The sequence below is a fragment of the Episyrphus balteatus genome, chromosome 3, assembly GCF_945859705.1.
Source record: "Episyrphus balteatus chromosome 3, idEpiBalt1.1, whole genome shotgun sequence".
Lineage (NCBI taxonomy): Eukaryota > Metazoa > Arthropoda > Insecta > Diptera > Syrphidae > Episyrphus > Episyrphus balteatus.
Window position 1 is genome coordinate 29620826 of NC_079136.1, and position 15038 is coordinate 29635863.

The following is a 15038-nucleotide window of genomic DNA, read 5'->3' on the forward strand; positions in this document are numbered from 1 at the left end:
AGTATCACTGCAAAAGTGCAAAAGTGTAAAATCTTACAACACTAGAACAACAAAATATACCGATCAAAATTTTACAACAGTCTTGCACTTTTGCTATACCCTAACCCTATTGCAACTTTGCAACATAAAAATACAATAGAGTAAAATTGTTTTTGACAGATGACAGAGCTCTCCGTTGCATCGCCCTTCATATACAGATTATCTTATTTATTCTGTTTGTAATGGTCGTCGCCACTCATGTCCCTATTTTGTTTCTTTTGTTGTAAAATAATTTGTGAAAAAATTAATAAAAACGAACAAAACAAAGAATTAAACTATCAAAAATGGAAAAAAAGAAGAAACAACGGCGGAGGGATAGCCCCAAAAAAAAAACGTAGTGAAGCTGGTATTCGTTCATGCTTCAGTATTTACGTTCACGATCTATTGTAAAAAAATAAAATTTTACATTTTTAATACGGTTCTTGCACCAGATCGTGAATACCCCTATAGTTTTACATTAAATATCCCATGACTCGGTAGTCCGAAGGTATAGAGCAGTCGGTCAGCGAGTGGAGCATGGTACCGAGTTCAAGTCACGGTTAGGGCATGAAATTTGTCCTTTTTTTTTTCTTTAATATTCTTTTTTTTATTTTAAAAATTTAAGTGATGCAAAAAAAAATAACCGTGAACACTTTTTCTTAAGTAACATCTCACGCAAGATTACCAAATTTTTTTCAAATGTCTTACTTTCTCGCTTCCTTTTTGCTTGTGAGTAATTTTGGCAGTTTTTATTCACATTTTTCCAGTCTGTTAAGCATTTTCATTCAGAAATGTTTCAATTGAAGGCGATAAACTTTTGTTTATAGAAACAAAAGAATGTGAGAAAATGATTTTTGTGTCGATTCACATTATTTTTGTTCCGATTTGCGTGTTTCATGCGAGAAATTTCTCGATGCGAGATTTACAGAACGTAGGCACAGCATACAGTTCTTTTTGATAAAAAAAAATAAGTGGTAACGAAAAAATTTTTCTTTAAAAAAAATATCTGTGGTGAACATATCAGAGTTCTAAAGGCTTAACTACTTACCTTACGGCTCGCGTACACCAAATCCGTCATCGGCCGAATTATAGTGGGGCGTTGTCGGCCGAACTCGGCCGATAGAACCACCCGACTAACAAATTTCCTCCTATAAAGCTTTACAGGTGTAAATGTTGTTCCTGTAAAGCTTTATAGAAGGGATAATGTTTGTTGGGCAAGCACATAGAAAGAAAAGAGAGTGGGTACACCACTGAAAGTGACATCGTCCGTTGACGTACGTTGACGCCCGATAATAACCGATCAACCGGCATAATCCGAACGTGTTTGGATTTTTCGTCCGTTGTCGGGTTGATTTATACATAGATATTGCTAAAAGCCTTTTCTTTGCAAAAATTGGCGGTATGAATTTTCAAAAATATAAATTTCTTCAAAATATTCCATTGAAAACAATTATTATATGCACTTCAAGTTTCACAGACCGGCAGCGACGTCCTAGACCGGAAGCAGTGTATGCAGACGATCGTCCGAGTAGTTCCGACCCGATGTCGGCCGATTATTCGGTTTTAGTGTACGCGAACGGTTACACTTTTTGAAAAAGTACAAAAGTGAAAATATTTTTTTTCTCAAGTTCTTTTCGCAAAAACAATGGGCTGCGAAAAAAAAAATGATGTTGTATATAATTTTTTTTATTTTGGTTTACAGCTGTGGGTGAGTTAAAAAATATTTTTTTTGGGAAAAAATCTTTCCCATAAGAAATGCATTGGTTTTTTTTTTTTGCTAGAAGAACTGTATACTTAGCTTAACCCAAAAAAATAAGATTTCGGCATCATTATAGGTATTTTTAATTTTGTCGTTGTAAAAAATAGCCGTTTTTTATTATCCCAAGATAAGAAACTTATAAATGAGCAAAATCGACGATCAAGCTAATTTTACTTCTACAACGAACTACTTAAAAAATTGAAATTTTAAAAAATATTCGATCAATTACTAAAAGTTTGAGAGCAACTGTCTTACAACAAAAACTCACCTCATTATTGATCGAAATCTTTCGTCGAAACTTCGTCCAAGAACTCACCGAACAACATCGTGCCAAAAAATTCACCACGTGAGCCGGCTGTACTGCAATTTTCATCTCCATTTTTCTGTACCTTGTCCATTCTTGATTCAATTCGGCAAGTCGACCACTGTTGTAAGGGTTCGTTCGAAGTGAGTTCTTCTCAAGAAATTTATATATATTTCCTCATTTTTTCTATACAAAAGTGTTAAATAATCATTTTTTCTTTTCCAAGAGAAAAAATTAAAATCGATTGATTTTTCATATCTTCAATTACCATCGGCTATTACATTTTGTGTTGTAAAATCCATTAAAACTTCTTTTTTGTGTTGAAATTTTTATTTCTGGTGATTTTTATTTAATAATTATTAAATTTCTTATTTGAAATAAAAAAAAAAAAGATGGAAAATTTTCGTCAGTCAGTGCCATCTCCATATTAAGCTCTTGGCGGCCATTTTGTCTCCGGTTCTTTTTTTATATGAACTTTTTTCTATCAATTTAACTTTAGTACATTTTTATGTTTCGATTAAACTTGAAAAAAGTGTTTAATATTTTATTTTGTTTAAATAATGTCAAGTTTAACAAAATGTCATTTATGTGGAGTTGGTAGAAATTTGCAAAAAAATTTCAAGTTATGTAGCCGCTCTCAATGACAAGATGAAAAAAGATGGTTACGTAACTACAATCGTTGAAACGACCACTGCCGAGAATTGAAAATTGAAAAAAAAAATCAAACGATTTATTCATGTTTTATTCCTAATTTGTTTATTTAATTTAAAACAAATATATCTAACTAAAAATATAAATTATTTTCTAATTTCAGAGTTGTTGCGCTAGCTTATCAAATCCACTTTAAAAAAAAATACATTCGAAGATGTTCGTGTCAACAGTATCTCGCATTGCCCCAATTGCCAGGAGTGCCGTAAGTAAAATTTTGTTAAGCATTTTTTTTCTTCTAAATTTAAAGTTAAATTTAAAATATTATTTAATTGATTTAAGAATAGATTTTTGTTGAAAAAGAGAAAATAGAGAGAAATCAATTACATAAGAAATCGATGCATGTGCACTTGGGAGTGTTGTCAAGTTACATAATTTTTAGGTTAGAATGAAGTTTTTTTTTCTTCTACATACCGATGGTTGTTTTGTGGAAAATTAACCTAAAAAGTTATAATTTCGAATAAGGAAATGCTAAAAACAAAAAAATATTCATTACATATTTGATTTGATAAGAACCTTGGAAAGGAAGTTTTTTGCTTAAAATATCAAAGGTCATTCATAACGGTAATAGAAGCTGGTAGGCGTATACATTGAGAATTATGTTATCACCTCACAATACCTAAGTGGTAGCTTAACTACCTGCCTTAAAAGGATATCACATTATTGAACTTGATATAAATATTAGATTTTCCTAAGTTCATTGACACTTGCCTTGTACCTATATTTAATAAAATGAATCCTTACAATAACCTTCTAATTTGTTTGTATGAAGTATCTTTCTTACATAACCTTAAACATCAGGTGGAGACACTTTTTTAGTTTAAAATCTATTTAGATTGGATTTGGAAAAATAATTTCAAGATTTGTTTGATAATTCTTTTTGATTAATTTTATTTTCTCTAATCTTGTTTTGTATGTATTGAGTTTTTTATCACGTGGAGTTAACTTTTACGTAACGGTTATGTGATTATGGTATACCTACTACTTACCATTCTTTTTTTTTTTTTTTGCTTTAAGAATTAATGGTGTCGGTGATTGGGACAAAAGGTTCTTATTGAAGCATTTGCTTACAGTTTTTGAATACTTGATCTGAATTGATCTGTCCATAGAAAGAAATCACAAAATATTGCAAACAACTTGAGCATTTTAGTTAATCGACCCTAGTGAGGTGTCCGTCAGAGCGGAAATTTGTCCGATTTCATATGAATCGGGGAGTTTTAACTTGTCGGAAACATACCTCGAATCATGATTCGTATGAAATCGGAGAATTTTCCGGTTCACTGCTTAATTTTCCATTTGCTTTTATTTTTGCAATTAAATATTCACTTTGAATTATTGCAGTAATTATATTTATAGAAACTTAGAAAATCGATCTGCGATAGCAACAGTGAATAGACGTGTGCTCAAACGCAACGTAAGCATTTTAACTCTACATAATATTCAACGAGGACATAGATCAGAACAGGACAAGATAGTATGAATGAATCTGTTCTAACCTGTTCTGAGTTCAAAGTGAGAACAGAAAATCACAGTTTAGAATGAACTGCACACCAAAAAGCTATGCATTTCTGTTCGAAACAGTTCAGAACAACTCTGTTCAACATATAAACTCTGATAACGCATATGAAAAAGTAGAATGTTAGAGGATAACTTAACTATTTTACAAGTAACTTTATAAAGTTTTTTGAAGGAACATATGCTGCAAAATTTTGGGTGCTTTCAATAAAAAATTTCCGTAGAATTTAGTTGTTTTTTAAATCTTAAATCAAGCGAAAAGTGAACTCATATTTGATTATAAACACTTTTTTCCAAAGAATTTCTCCAAGAGTTTTTTTTATTAAGATTACCAAAAGTAAAAAACAAAAGATTCGCCAAGATTTAATGTGATTTATTCTTATTAAACAAAAAAAAATATTAAGCAAAAAGAACATGAAGATCGGCATGGAAGGTTTGGATTTTAAATCCAAATATTCCGGCGAGCTAACTGCCGTGCTACGCAAGCAATTACCAAGCTAATTATTTATTCTTCCCATCTACCTTATTGACACTTCCAAAAATAACACTCAATGGAAGAAAAATGTTTTTCAACTTCAATCGAATGTTGACGAATATCGCGAGTTTTTTTAGAACTACATTTTCCTCTGCATTTCTCTCCATTGAACATGAGCAGAGTTATTTACGTCTTCAAACATGTTTTGTATGCATGTATTGTATACCTACATCACTCTGGAAATTTTCTTTAAAATTCGAATACATACTTCATTTTCAGATATATGGTGGAAAAAAGTCCTCATGTTTATGCTTTGAATTGTTTCTTACAATGAGAATTTCAAGACCCTTTATAATTACATACATATAACAAGAAAAACGTATTAAAATTCTTCGATATGATTCTGAATTCAATTGCTTGCGTTTCTTTTTCATAAATCTATTTTGTCAGCGTATTAAAAAAAAAACACATTTTTCAAATTATGAACCTAATGTTGAAGTAAAAATAAAATATAGAAATAGAAATTATTATTTTAATACAAAAAAATACACAACTATTACATAATAAAAATTTTATATTGCAGATGCTTGCTGGATCCAGGGCTTACTTGCGACCAATCAGCAGCGCAGTTATCAGCCAAAGCCAAACCTTGGCTGCCCAGAACACAACCCCTGTCTCGTTACTGCCACAAGTCAGGTCATTCCAGACCTCTCCAGTCACCCGTGACATTGATTCGGCTGCCAAATTCATTGGTGCTGGTGCTGCAACCGTCGGTGTAGCTGGTTCCGGTCAGTATAATATCTCTCTTTTTTTGTTTGTTGTCTTTCAAACATCGTTATTCAACACCACAACACTTACATCATACGTCTTTTCTCTCTCTAATTTCATTTCATTGTTGTTGTTTTTACATGAGTTATCAAGTCAGTTGCAACCTAGCATCTGGGGCATCCATACGAGTATCTGATTACTCAATATTTTGCCTCGGGAAGGTCTGAGAATTGGTCAATAGCTAAATTTTTGAGGTCTTGTTGTTGATATCGAAATTAGCTAAATTTAATTCCCCAGCAGGGAACTTGTATGATTAAAAGGCGAAGGGACAAGAAATCCTGCAACCAAAGGTTCTCCTTTGTAATTGCATTGAGATCTTTCGTGACCAGCTGTTTAAGTGCAATATGCTCGCTAAAAAATAAGAATAGAATTCGTTCTGTTTTTGAACTTTTAGAACTCGATTCAGACTAATCTGTGACTGACTGAAAAACTAATTAAAAACGATGATTGATTTGATAAAAGTGAGATCCATTTTACACAACAAAAGACATTTCATCATTATTTCCGTGGACATTGTTGTTTTAAATTGTATGATTTTATTTATAATTTTTTGTTTCTTTTTCTATATATTTCCTTAAAAAAAAACAGGTGCTGGTATCGGAACAGTATTCGGTTCCCTGATCATCGGTTATGCCAGGAATCCATCTCTCAAGCAACAGCTTTTCTCATACGCTATCTTGGGTTTCGCCCTTTCTGAAGCTATGGGTCTTTTCTGTCTTATGATGGCCTTCTTGCTGCTCTTCGCTTTCTAAAGTGTTTATGTCGCCAGATATTCATCACTACACAACCACCAACCTTATATTGTTTTTAAAAAACATCCAAAACATCAACAAAAAATTATTGCAACAACTACAACATCAATCTTAAGTTCTAAAATCAATTAAAACTGAAGAGGATAAAACTGTAAAATTCATCTCATTGCAATTTAAAAAGTAAAGATCAAGAAATATTTGTGAGGTGATTACAGTTCTTAATCGAAAAAGTACAGATTAATAAGTATAAATAAAAAAGGAAAAAATCTAAAAAACAAAAATATTTTATTTAATTCTCTTTTTATTTGATCGTTAGTTTTTTTTTTTTTATAATTTGTTAATAAAGAAAAAAGCGTCCTAATTGTTCAAAACAAGTGACTCGCTCTTATTAAAAAAGGCGCTTTTTTCAAATTGATAAAAACAAATGATGCATGTGTGTTAGATAAAAAAAAGTTAAGAAATTAATTATAACGATTAAAGGACGAAAGTGTAATAAAAAAAGAAAATAATTACTGATACGACCTACGAATAAAGAATTTTTTTTTTCTTCTGTACTTGGCTTGGTGGTATTCGTTGTTCCTTCTTCTGTTCAACTTCCTTATGCATTTGTCTTAAGAACATGTGTTCAAATTGTTGTCTTCATCAGATTAAAAAATAAAGAAATGCTGAGAAAAGTCGAAAATTTCTTGTTTTTTAATAACTGAAGTTTTCATTTTGTCATAAGGTAGTTGGTGCTTCTTTTTTAATAAGTGAGTATTTATATATATTATGGTGGTACGTCTTAACAAACAGTTCCTCTTCTTGAACATTTGAATACGAATGAAATTTATACAAAAAAGCTGCTATATGGTGCAGAGGCATGGACTTAAACGAAGGCCGATGAAAACATCTTGTTTCGAGAGAAAAGTCCTTCGGGCAATTTTTGATCCCTTTTCTGGTATGCATTAATGGTGATTGGAGAAGTATGTAGGCATATACAACATCGAACTGTACGGGTTGTACAAGGACATCTAGCCAAGAGAGTAAAAGTGCATCGCCTGAGATGGCTAGATAATGTGGAGCGCATGGAAAACAATCGGCCATAGCGAGGTAATCCGTCGGAGCGGAAATTCTCCGATTCCTTACGAAATATGCTTCGAGGTGTGTTTCCGACAGGTAAAAACTGTCCGATTCGGATGAAATCGGACAAAATCCGCTCCGACGGATTACCTCGCTAGGGCCGAATATTAGCCCTGTTACTTTGGGAGGTGGCAACGCACTACTAGTAGTTTACTAGCGATTTTCAATGGAATGCACTTTCAATGAATTCAATACAAATCGGATCTACTCGGGAAAAAGAGCATGAGTAGATGATAGTACTAGATTAACCAAAACATCTACTATTAGTAGACTACCACCTCCAATGGAACAGGGCTATTGCACCGACCCGGAAAGTTTTCGACTGCATCGCAGAGGGACGGCGCAGTAGAAGAAACCTCGTAAAATTTACCATCGACCAAGTATTCATATTACGCACGCATTTGTAAAACATGTTTCAACGCAGCATATGACATCAACTACAGAGAAGAGCTGTAGATATCGAGAAATGTTTTGTTTTGTCATACATATCTGCCAAGGTTAACAATAGAGTATGGCCGTGGGCCGAATCGTGTAAGGTGATATTTGATAGTTGACAGTCAAATTGATCCTATTCTATGAGCTAAACCCGTAAAACAACAACAAAATTGTGCAATATGACTGTCAACTATCAAATTTAACTCTAGCCGATTCCAAATGCATGTTGCTGCATTGATCGGAAAAGACGGTTAACAAGGCGATTTCTTTAAAATTTAAAGCGTTACAAAATTACAACATTTCAGAGTTCACATTTGCAACAACACGACAGAAAACGTTGCGCCTGCCGTTGGTAGGTACTCCCAAAAGCCACTGTATGGATTCAAATTTTCTTAAGCGAAAAATGTTAAAGGTCGGGTGCTTTCATAATTGCATGGTTGCTTTGTTTACACGCGGTAAACAAAGCAACCAACTCTGCTACTCAGACTAATGTCAGAAAAAATAATTGCGCATGTATTTTACTTTGGATATATGAACATTTTTTCTGATTAGCGTCATTTGTCAAAATTTTTAAGTTTGGTTTTGATTCATCTTTCTTTTTGAAAGCTTTTAGCAGATAGAAACAATTAAAAAAGACTGCAATCATCATTTACATGATGGGCGCTTTCATAAATACATGGTTGCGCAAGTCTGACGAATGCAAAGCTTTCGTTAATAGTTGTCTCATTTTTCAGTATAAATTTAGAAGGCATGTGAAATTTTTTATTTGCGCTGCAAATATTTGCGTTTTGCATTAATTTATGAACACCTGACATTTGTCATTTGCATTAATGAAAGCTTTGCATTCATTAGACTTGTGCAACCATGCATTTATGAAAGCACCTGTACTTATGAGTATTAGGTTGGGGTTTACATTCTATGATTTTTTCAATAACGATTTTTTTTGTTGCAATCGTATGAGAAAAAAAAGGATATAGCTTTCTACTAAAATGAAATTCCACTTGGTTATAAGCCAGAGAAAATCTGTGCTTGGAAAAATCTTATATTATTAGGGATATTCATGAAACGATGTAAACGCTGGGTAAACGTGGTAAAGTGGCAAATGTGTCAAATTTTGTATGAGTTTGACAATTTGTTTACCACATCTATTACTTTACAAAGGTCTACACGGATTTTACACCGTTGCATGAATACCCCTATTATATTATAAACTAAGATTAATATAATAATCTAAAAAAGGAACGCAGCTATTAACAAATCACTTGTTTCATTCGGGCACAAATATGAACACGACTAGAAAATAAACATGTCTTTTTACGATATTGTCATTTTTGACATTTGACTCATCGCTGCCGAATATCGTAAAAAAAGCTAACCAACACGATACACGAACCTCCACTTCAGCAAATTCGGCAGGCAAGGTGCTCCTCTGCCACTGCTGCATTAATATACAAAGTATTAATCCATTATAAGAAAAAAACCTAACCATCCTCCACAAACATGACTGAAGTCGAAAAAGTAGCCGAAGCTGTTGAAGCAATTACCCTAAACGGAGTCGAAGCCGATGATGACTTTGTTGATCCATGGAATGTAACCAGTAAAAGTGACACTGGCATCGATTATGACAAACTTATTAGTGAGTTTCTCAAATTAATACAACTTCAAAATATTGATTGTTAAAATCATTCAATTTGCTTTCGCAGAAAGATTTGGTTCATCAAAAATCGATGATGCACTTATTGAAAAGTTTGAAAAAGTTACTGGCAAACCTGCACATCACTTCATTCGACGTGGCATCTTCTTTTCTCATCGGGATCTTCATAACATTCTTAATTTGAAGGAACAAGGCAAGCCGTTTTATCTTTATACTGGACGTGGTCCAAGTTCTGATTCATTACATTTGGGTCATCTAATTCCTTTTATTATTACAAAGTAAGTTATTTGAGTTGTTGTTGGATGATTCAATAGAAACAAAAATTATTAAATTTTGTTATTAGATGGCTGCAGGAGACATTCGATGTTCCTTTGGTTATTCAATTGACTGATGACGAGAAAGTGTTGTGGAAGGATTTGAAAATCGAAGATGCCATCAAAATGGCGAGAGAAAATGCTAAGGATATCATTGCTATCGGATTCGATGTGAATAAAACATTCATTTTTAATAATTTGGAGTTTATGGGGTAAGTTATTTTTTGTTCGTTGGCTCTAAATTTAAATTAGATCTTAAGTCATTTGGCTAGTACCTTCTTTGTCTCTTATATACTTTGTTACATATACAGCGCTGTGCGCTTCAAAGACACATCTTTAAACTAGCTCGCTGCAGATCTAGGAGTCTCCAATTTCGAATACAAAGTCGTTAGAGATAACATTCAAGTTTTGGTTTTAGCTCTTTAAGGAGCAAAAGTGGCAGTATCGGAGACGCAGTCTGGACGGTAATTCAACTTCTAACAAACTTAAAGCTCGGTCCGACTCCATCCAAAGGGATTTTTTTTTGTATATCCTCGAACTTAAATCGTCATTACGGGTGATTTAAATGTACACAATTTTTCGTAACTTTGCTATTCTGGTCATACAAACCTGAAGGATGCTTTGTTTATATCTTCACTGGGCCCTACTAATAATCAGCACACTTTAATATTTATCTCGGTTAAATTTTATAGTTGAGTTTTCCAACTATAAAATTTAACCGAAAGTTAGCCTTTAAACTGACTATTTAAATTGGTTTTTTGGTATGGTAAAATATGCAAAATTCAGATAAATTTTAAAGTGCGCTTTAAATTTGAATATTGGTAGGGCCCACTGAGTTAAACCACCTTACTCGGCTTGTTGACAAGCGAATTCGAATTTCGAATGTAAAGGTCGAGTCGAAAAGAGCCTAGACTTTTTTCTTACCTCTAACCCTGATTATTACACTGGTAGTGTGATATCGTCTCTAAGAACCTCAGGCCATTGCTATTTTAACTTAAAAAAAAAAACACCAAAGCGAACAGTTTGGAAATAAGAGAAAGCCAACTGGGACGATCATCGGTATCTTCAAAACATTAATCTGGTCACTATGCCTGCTCGGTAGTGACGTCGACGCCGACGGTTCCAACGCTCGTCTTCAATGACACTTCCTTTGTTAATGTTGTTAGAGTTAGTAGTTTGCTGCCAACTCTACTCTGCCCTTTAGTGATATGACTCCTGCCATATACGAGAGCGTACAATTCCACGGGACGAATCTTCTTTCGCACTTGTACAGTGGGAAGAGTCGTGAAAGATCTTGACATTCCATGGTAACTCACGTTACATTCACAAAAAAAAACCCAATACATAAATAGATTTTTTTTTTCGTCAATTTAAATATAAATTGATACGAAAATACTGTCCATGAATTTAGAATAACTATTGCTTTCATAATTAAGTGAAACATTTTTCTTTATTTTAAGCATTTGCTTGGGAAAAATAAAAGTCCGATGGTAACTTACGTTACAGTAATCGGACACGAGTTTTAAAAGTCCGGCAGTATGCAATTTTTCTATGAAATTAAGAATCTTAATTTGTTTTCTTTTGTCTATTCTTGCAACTTGCATAAAGAGTTGCCGTTTTTAAATAGTAATTTGCTATTGAAAAAAGTAAAAAAGTCTGCATAATTTGTTCAAAATTCGTGTGCACTTTTTCATGGAATTACCCATCACAAATCTGATGGTTCGGATAGTATCCCTCTCATCATTCTGAAGAGGTGTTCTTCCACGCTGGCAAAACCAATGCGTAAATTTTTTCATCTGTCCTATTCTACTGTTCTCTTCCCGAGTGGTAGAAAACAGAATTTGTCCAGCCTGACCCTAAAAAAGGAGAATCTTGTCCACCCTCCAATTATCGACCTATTACACTTGTTCCTTTTTTCTATAAAACGTTTTAGCAGTTTCCATTGAAGGCAATATGTGTAGTTGTGCCTTAAAAAGCCAATTTCATTTTAAAAAAATTGGAAAACATGAAAAGAGGAAATACGGCCTCAACTTATTTATCCCTTTGTTTTCCGGTGGTTACAATAAGAAACCACCTTTTAAACTTTATTTTTTTACTTTTTATCCCAATTAAATATATCAGCAAATACCTAGCTCAGAAGTTTACTAATATAATGATATTTACTAGTGCAATGGATATATTTTTTCTGGCGAAATATTCAAGAAATATTTTAAGTTTTTTCAAAGTTTTTTTAATTTTTTTTGAAAAAAAAATTGCTCCGGGCAACAAAGGGTTATTGGTCATAAAGTAGAGTATGCCAATATCTGCAAGTAATCTACAAGAAATTACTTTTTTTATTTCTAGAAAATGTCCAGCAATGTACCAGAACATCATTCGTATACAAAGGTGTGTTACCTTTAATCAAGTTAAAGGAATCTTCGGCTTTGGTGATTCAGACATAATTGGAAAAATAGGTTTTCCAGCGGCACAAGCAGCACCAGCTCTCTCTTCGACTTTCCCCTTTATATTTGGTGACAAAAAAGTACCAGTACTTATTCCATGTGCCATTGATCAGGACCCATATTTCCGAATGACACGTGATGTTGCACCTCGTTTAGGTTTTCCAAAATGTGCTCTCATCCATTCGGCATTTTTCCCTTCGTTGCAAGGAGCAAAATCTAAAATGTCTGCTAGTGAACAAAATTCAACACTATCTCTGACTGACACTGCGAAACAAATCAAAAACAAAATCAACAAATACGCATTTTCCGGTGGTCGAGCTACAGTGGAAGAGCATCGCAAGTTGGGCGGTATTCCTGATGTAGATGTTGCATATCAATTGCTAAAATTCTTTTTGGAGGATGATGCAAAATTAGAAGAAATACGAGTTGCTTACAGCAAAGGCGAATTACTTACTGGGGAAATCAAAAAGTTGGCAATTGAGGTGAGTTGAAAATATGCAGTTTTGTGTTTTGTTCAGAAAATAATTATGTATAAATTTATTTGCAGACTATAACACCAATAGTTGAAGATCATCAGACAAAGAGAAAAGCCGTTACGGATGAAGTTTTGGATCAGTTCATGGAAATCAGACAGCTCAAGTTTGGAAGTTAAAAAAATCAAAAGTCGCTCGCATGTAATGCAAAATTATTGAAAATCTTGCATTTTTGTATGCAAAATGTTTATTTTTATAAAAATAATTTCCATTTATTTATTACATCTCACTTAGCTGTATTTTTTGTGTGAATTTTCGTCTTTTTGTATGCATTAAATAAATTAAAGCTTTTGAAATGAAATGAAATCAAACATTTAAAAGAAAAGTCTTTCCAAAGGATTATACAGTTATTTATGAAATGATGATAAATCTATAAAACTTGTGTCAAGGTACAAACTGACGAAGGAAGATGTGTTTGTTGTTGTCTTCTCTTGGATATTTTTCTCATATTTATGTCGCTCAAAATAAAAGTGATTAACTCCATGCAATTACATTTCGAGATAGCAAGCTTTACAAACAAATTTTTTTTTACAATTTTGACTAATTGCGTTAAAATTTAAACGATTAAGTAAAATGCTAAACCGATTTAAGTAGTTTACTAAGTAATATAAAATGCACGAATGGGTCGCACGAACTTGCTCTTAGAGTTAAGCCTTTGTTTTCCGGTGGTTACAATAAGAAACCACCTTTTAAACTTTATTTTTTTACTTTTTATCCCAATTAAATATATCAGCAATTACCTAGCTCAGAAGTTAACTAATATAATGATATTTACTAGTGCAATAGATATATTTTTTTCTGGCGTGACATTCAAGAAATATTTAAAGTTTTTTCAACGTTTTTTTAATTTTTTTGAGAAAAAAATTGCTCCGGGCAACAAAGGGTTAAAGTTGCTTAAATTTTTAAGACTTTTTATATAGAAATTTGGAAAAAAAATACCTAAATATCGTTTAAAAAAAAAAAAATAAAATAAAATCTGAAATCAAATTGCCCTCCAGTTTTGATTGATATATTAAGATGCATTTTTAGCGTTAGAGCCATTTTTTAAAAAACTAATTTTTTATAAATAATTTTTTGAAAAAAAAATTTTAAAATAAAATTGGTATGCCATTTTGTAGAAATTACTAATCAACAACTTACAACAAAATTTCAAAAAAATTCAATGTCCCGTTTTCGAAAATTTGATTTTCCAAAAAAAAAATTTTCAAAATTAAAAAAAAAAAAAAAAAAATTATTTTTTTGGAAATTTAATTCTTGGTTCATATTTAAATTATATAAATGCTTCTTCTTCGTTGAAATCGAATAAGCAGTTTCGGAGATAATCGGATTTGAAAAAAAAAAAACGTTTCTATGGCAGGTACCGTTAATAATGATTTTCAAACAAAAATTTTTTCATTAGAAAATAGACCTTAGCTTAAAACTACTACTTCAATTTTTTAAACAAAATCGTTGGAGGCGTTTTTGAGATATTTCAATTTTACTAAAATCGGTATATGACAAGTACCGTTATTTTTGGTCCAAAAATATTAATTCCAAAAACCCCTCTGGAGAGTCGCCAAATAACGCTACATACCAAGTTTGACATCAATCGGTCCATCCGTTTAGGCTGTAGCTCCTTATACAGACAGACAGACTGACAGACTGACAGACAGACAGACGGACTTCCGGGACCCACTTTTTTGGCATTGTCTACCATCGTAATGTCATGGAAAAATGTTATCTCAACTTTTTTTTTGTACGAATGCATAACTTGATATATAGTACCTATATCGCAAGTAAAAATCAGTCTGCTTTTTGATTAAGTAACTTACTAAAATGGCTTTAGCATTTTACAAAATCGTTTAAAACTTTGCGCCAATGTATCTGCTGTTAAAATTGTAAATAAACTCGAAGAACATTAAAAATATGTACATATTTACATTCGAAGTTTTTTTTTTCAATGCACAAAATTTTGTATTTGCAATAAATATTTGCTTTTTCAAATTTGCAATGAAAAGCATTAAAAAAATGGTATTTTACAACCCTGGTCTGAACACTTTTTTATTAATAGATACTACACATAATACAGGGGCCCTATTTTGTAAAACGATTATCGTTGAAACTACTTCGTTTTCGTTGAAATCCGACTACGTATTACGATAATCGTTTAACAAACGACTTTCTCGTTTTACATAATCGCTCTT

General features: G+C 32.5%; 2 protein-coding genes across 3 annotated transcripts; both read left to right on the top strand.

Moving 5' to 3' along the window:
* The first annotated feature begins 2091 nt into the window (after positions 1-2091).
* LOC129914447 (ATP synthase lipid-binding protein, mitochondrial) lies at positions 2092-6913 on the top strand. Of its 2 annotated transcripts, none has more exons than XM_055993708.1 (4): positions 2092-2224; positions 2896-2994; positions 5363-5567; positions 6196-6913. In XM_055993708.1, exons 2-4 carry the CDS (start codon positions 2947-2949, stop codon positions 6357-6359), a joined length of 417 nt encoding a protein of 138 aa, XP_055849683.1. In that variant the 5' UTR covers positions 2092-2224; positions 2896-2946; the 3' UTR covers positions 6360-6913. The 2 variants fall into 2 exon arrangements, with proteins under 2 accessions (XP_055849683.1, XP_055849684.1); XM_055993709.1 differs by lacking the exon at positions 2092-2224 and adding an exon at positions 2317-2419.
* Positions 6914-9259: 2346 nt separating this feature from the next.
* On the top strand, positions 9260-13084 carry LOC129916009 (tryptophan--tRNA ligase, cytoplasmic). Its single transcript, XM_055995764.1, has 5 exons — positions 9260-9549; positions 9617-9845; positions 9911-10093; positions 12225-12804; positions 12870-13084. Exons 1-5 carry the CDS (start codon positions 9414-9416, stop codon positions 12972-12974), a joined length of 1233 nt encoding a protein of 410 aa, XP_055851739.1. The 5' UTR covers positions 9260-9413; the 3' UTR covers positions 12975-13084.
* The last annotated feature ends 1954 nt before the right edge of the window (positions 13085-15038 follow it).

Bases quoted from the DNA above. Each gene is read 5' to 3' on its own strand.
- LOC129916009 (XM_055995764.1), top strand. From the start codon at position 9,414: ATGACTGAAGTCGAAAAAGTAGCCGAAGCTGTTGAAGCAATTACCCTA. The intron at 9,550-9,616 runs GTGAGTTTCTCA...TTGCTTTCGCAG, and splicing joins CGATTATGACAAACTTATTA to AAAGATTTGGTTCATCAAAA. The intron at 10,094-12,224 runs GTAAGTTATTTT...TTTTATTTCTAG, and splicing joins AATAATTTGGAGTTTATGGG to AAAATGTCCAGCAATGTACC.
- LOC129914447 (XM_055993708.1), top strand. From the start codon at position 2,947: ATGTTCGTGTCAACAGTATCTCGCATTGCCCCAATTGCCAGGAGTGCC. The intron at 2,995-5,362 runs GTAAGTAAAATT...TTTATATTGCAG, and splicing joins CCCCAATTGCCAGGAGTGCC to ATGCTTGCTGGATCCAGGGC. The intron at 5,568-6,195 runs GTCAGTATAATA...AAAAAAAAACAG, and splicing joins CGTCGGTGTAGCTGGTTCCG to GTGCTGGTATCGGAACAGTA.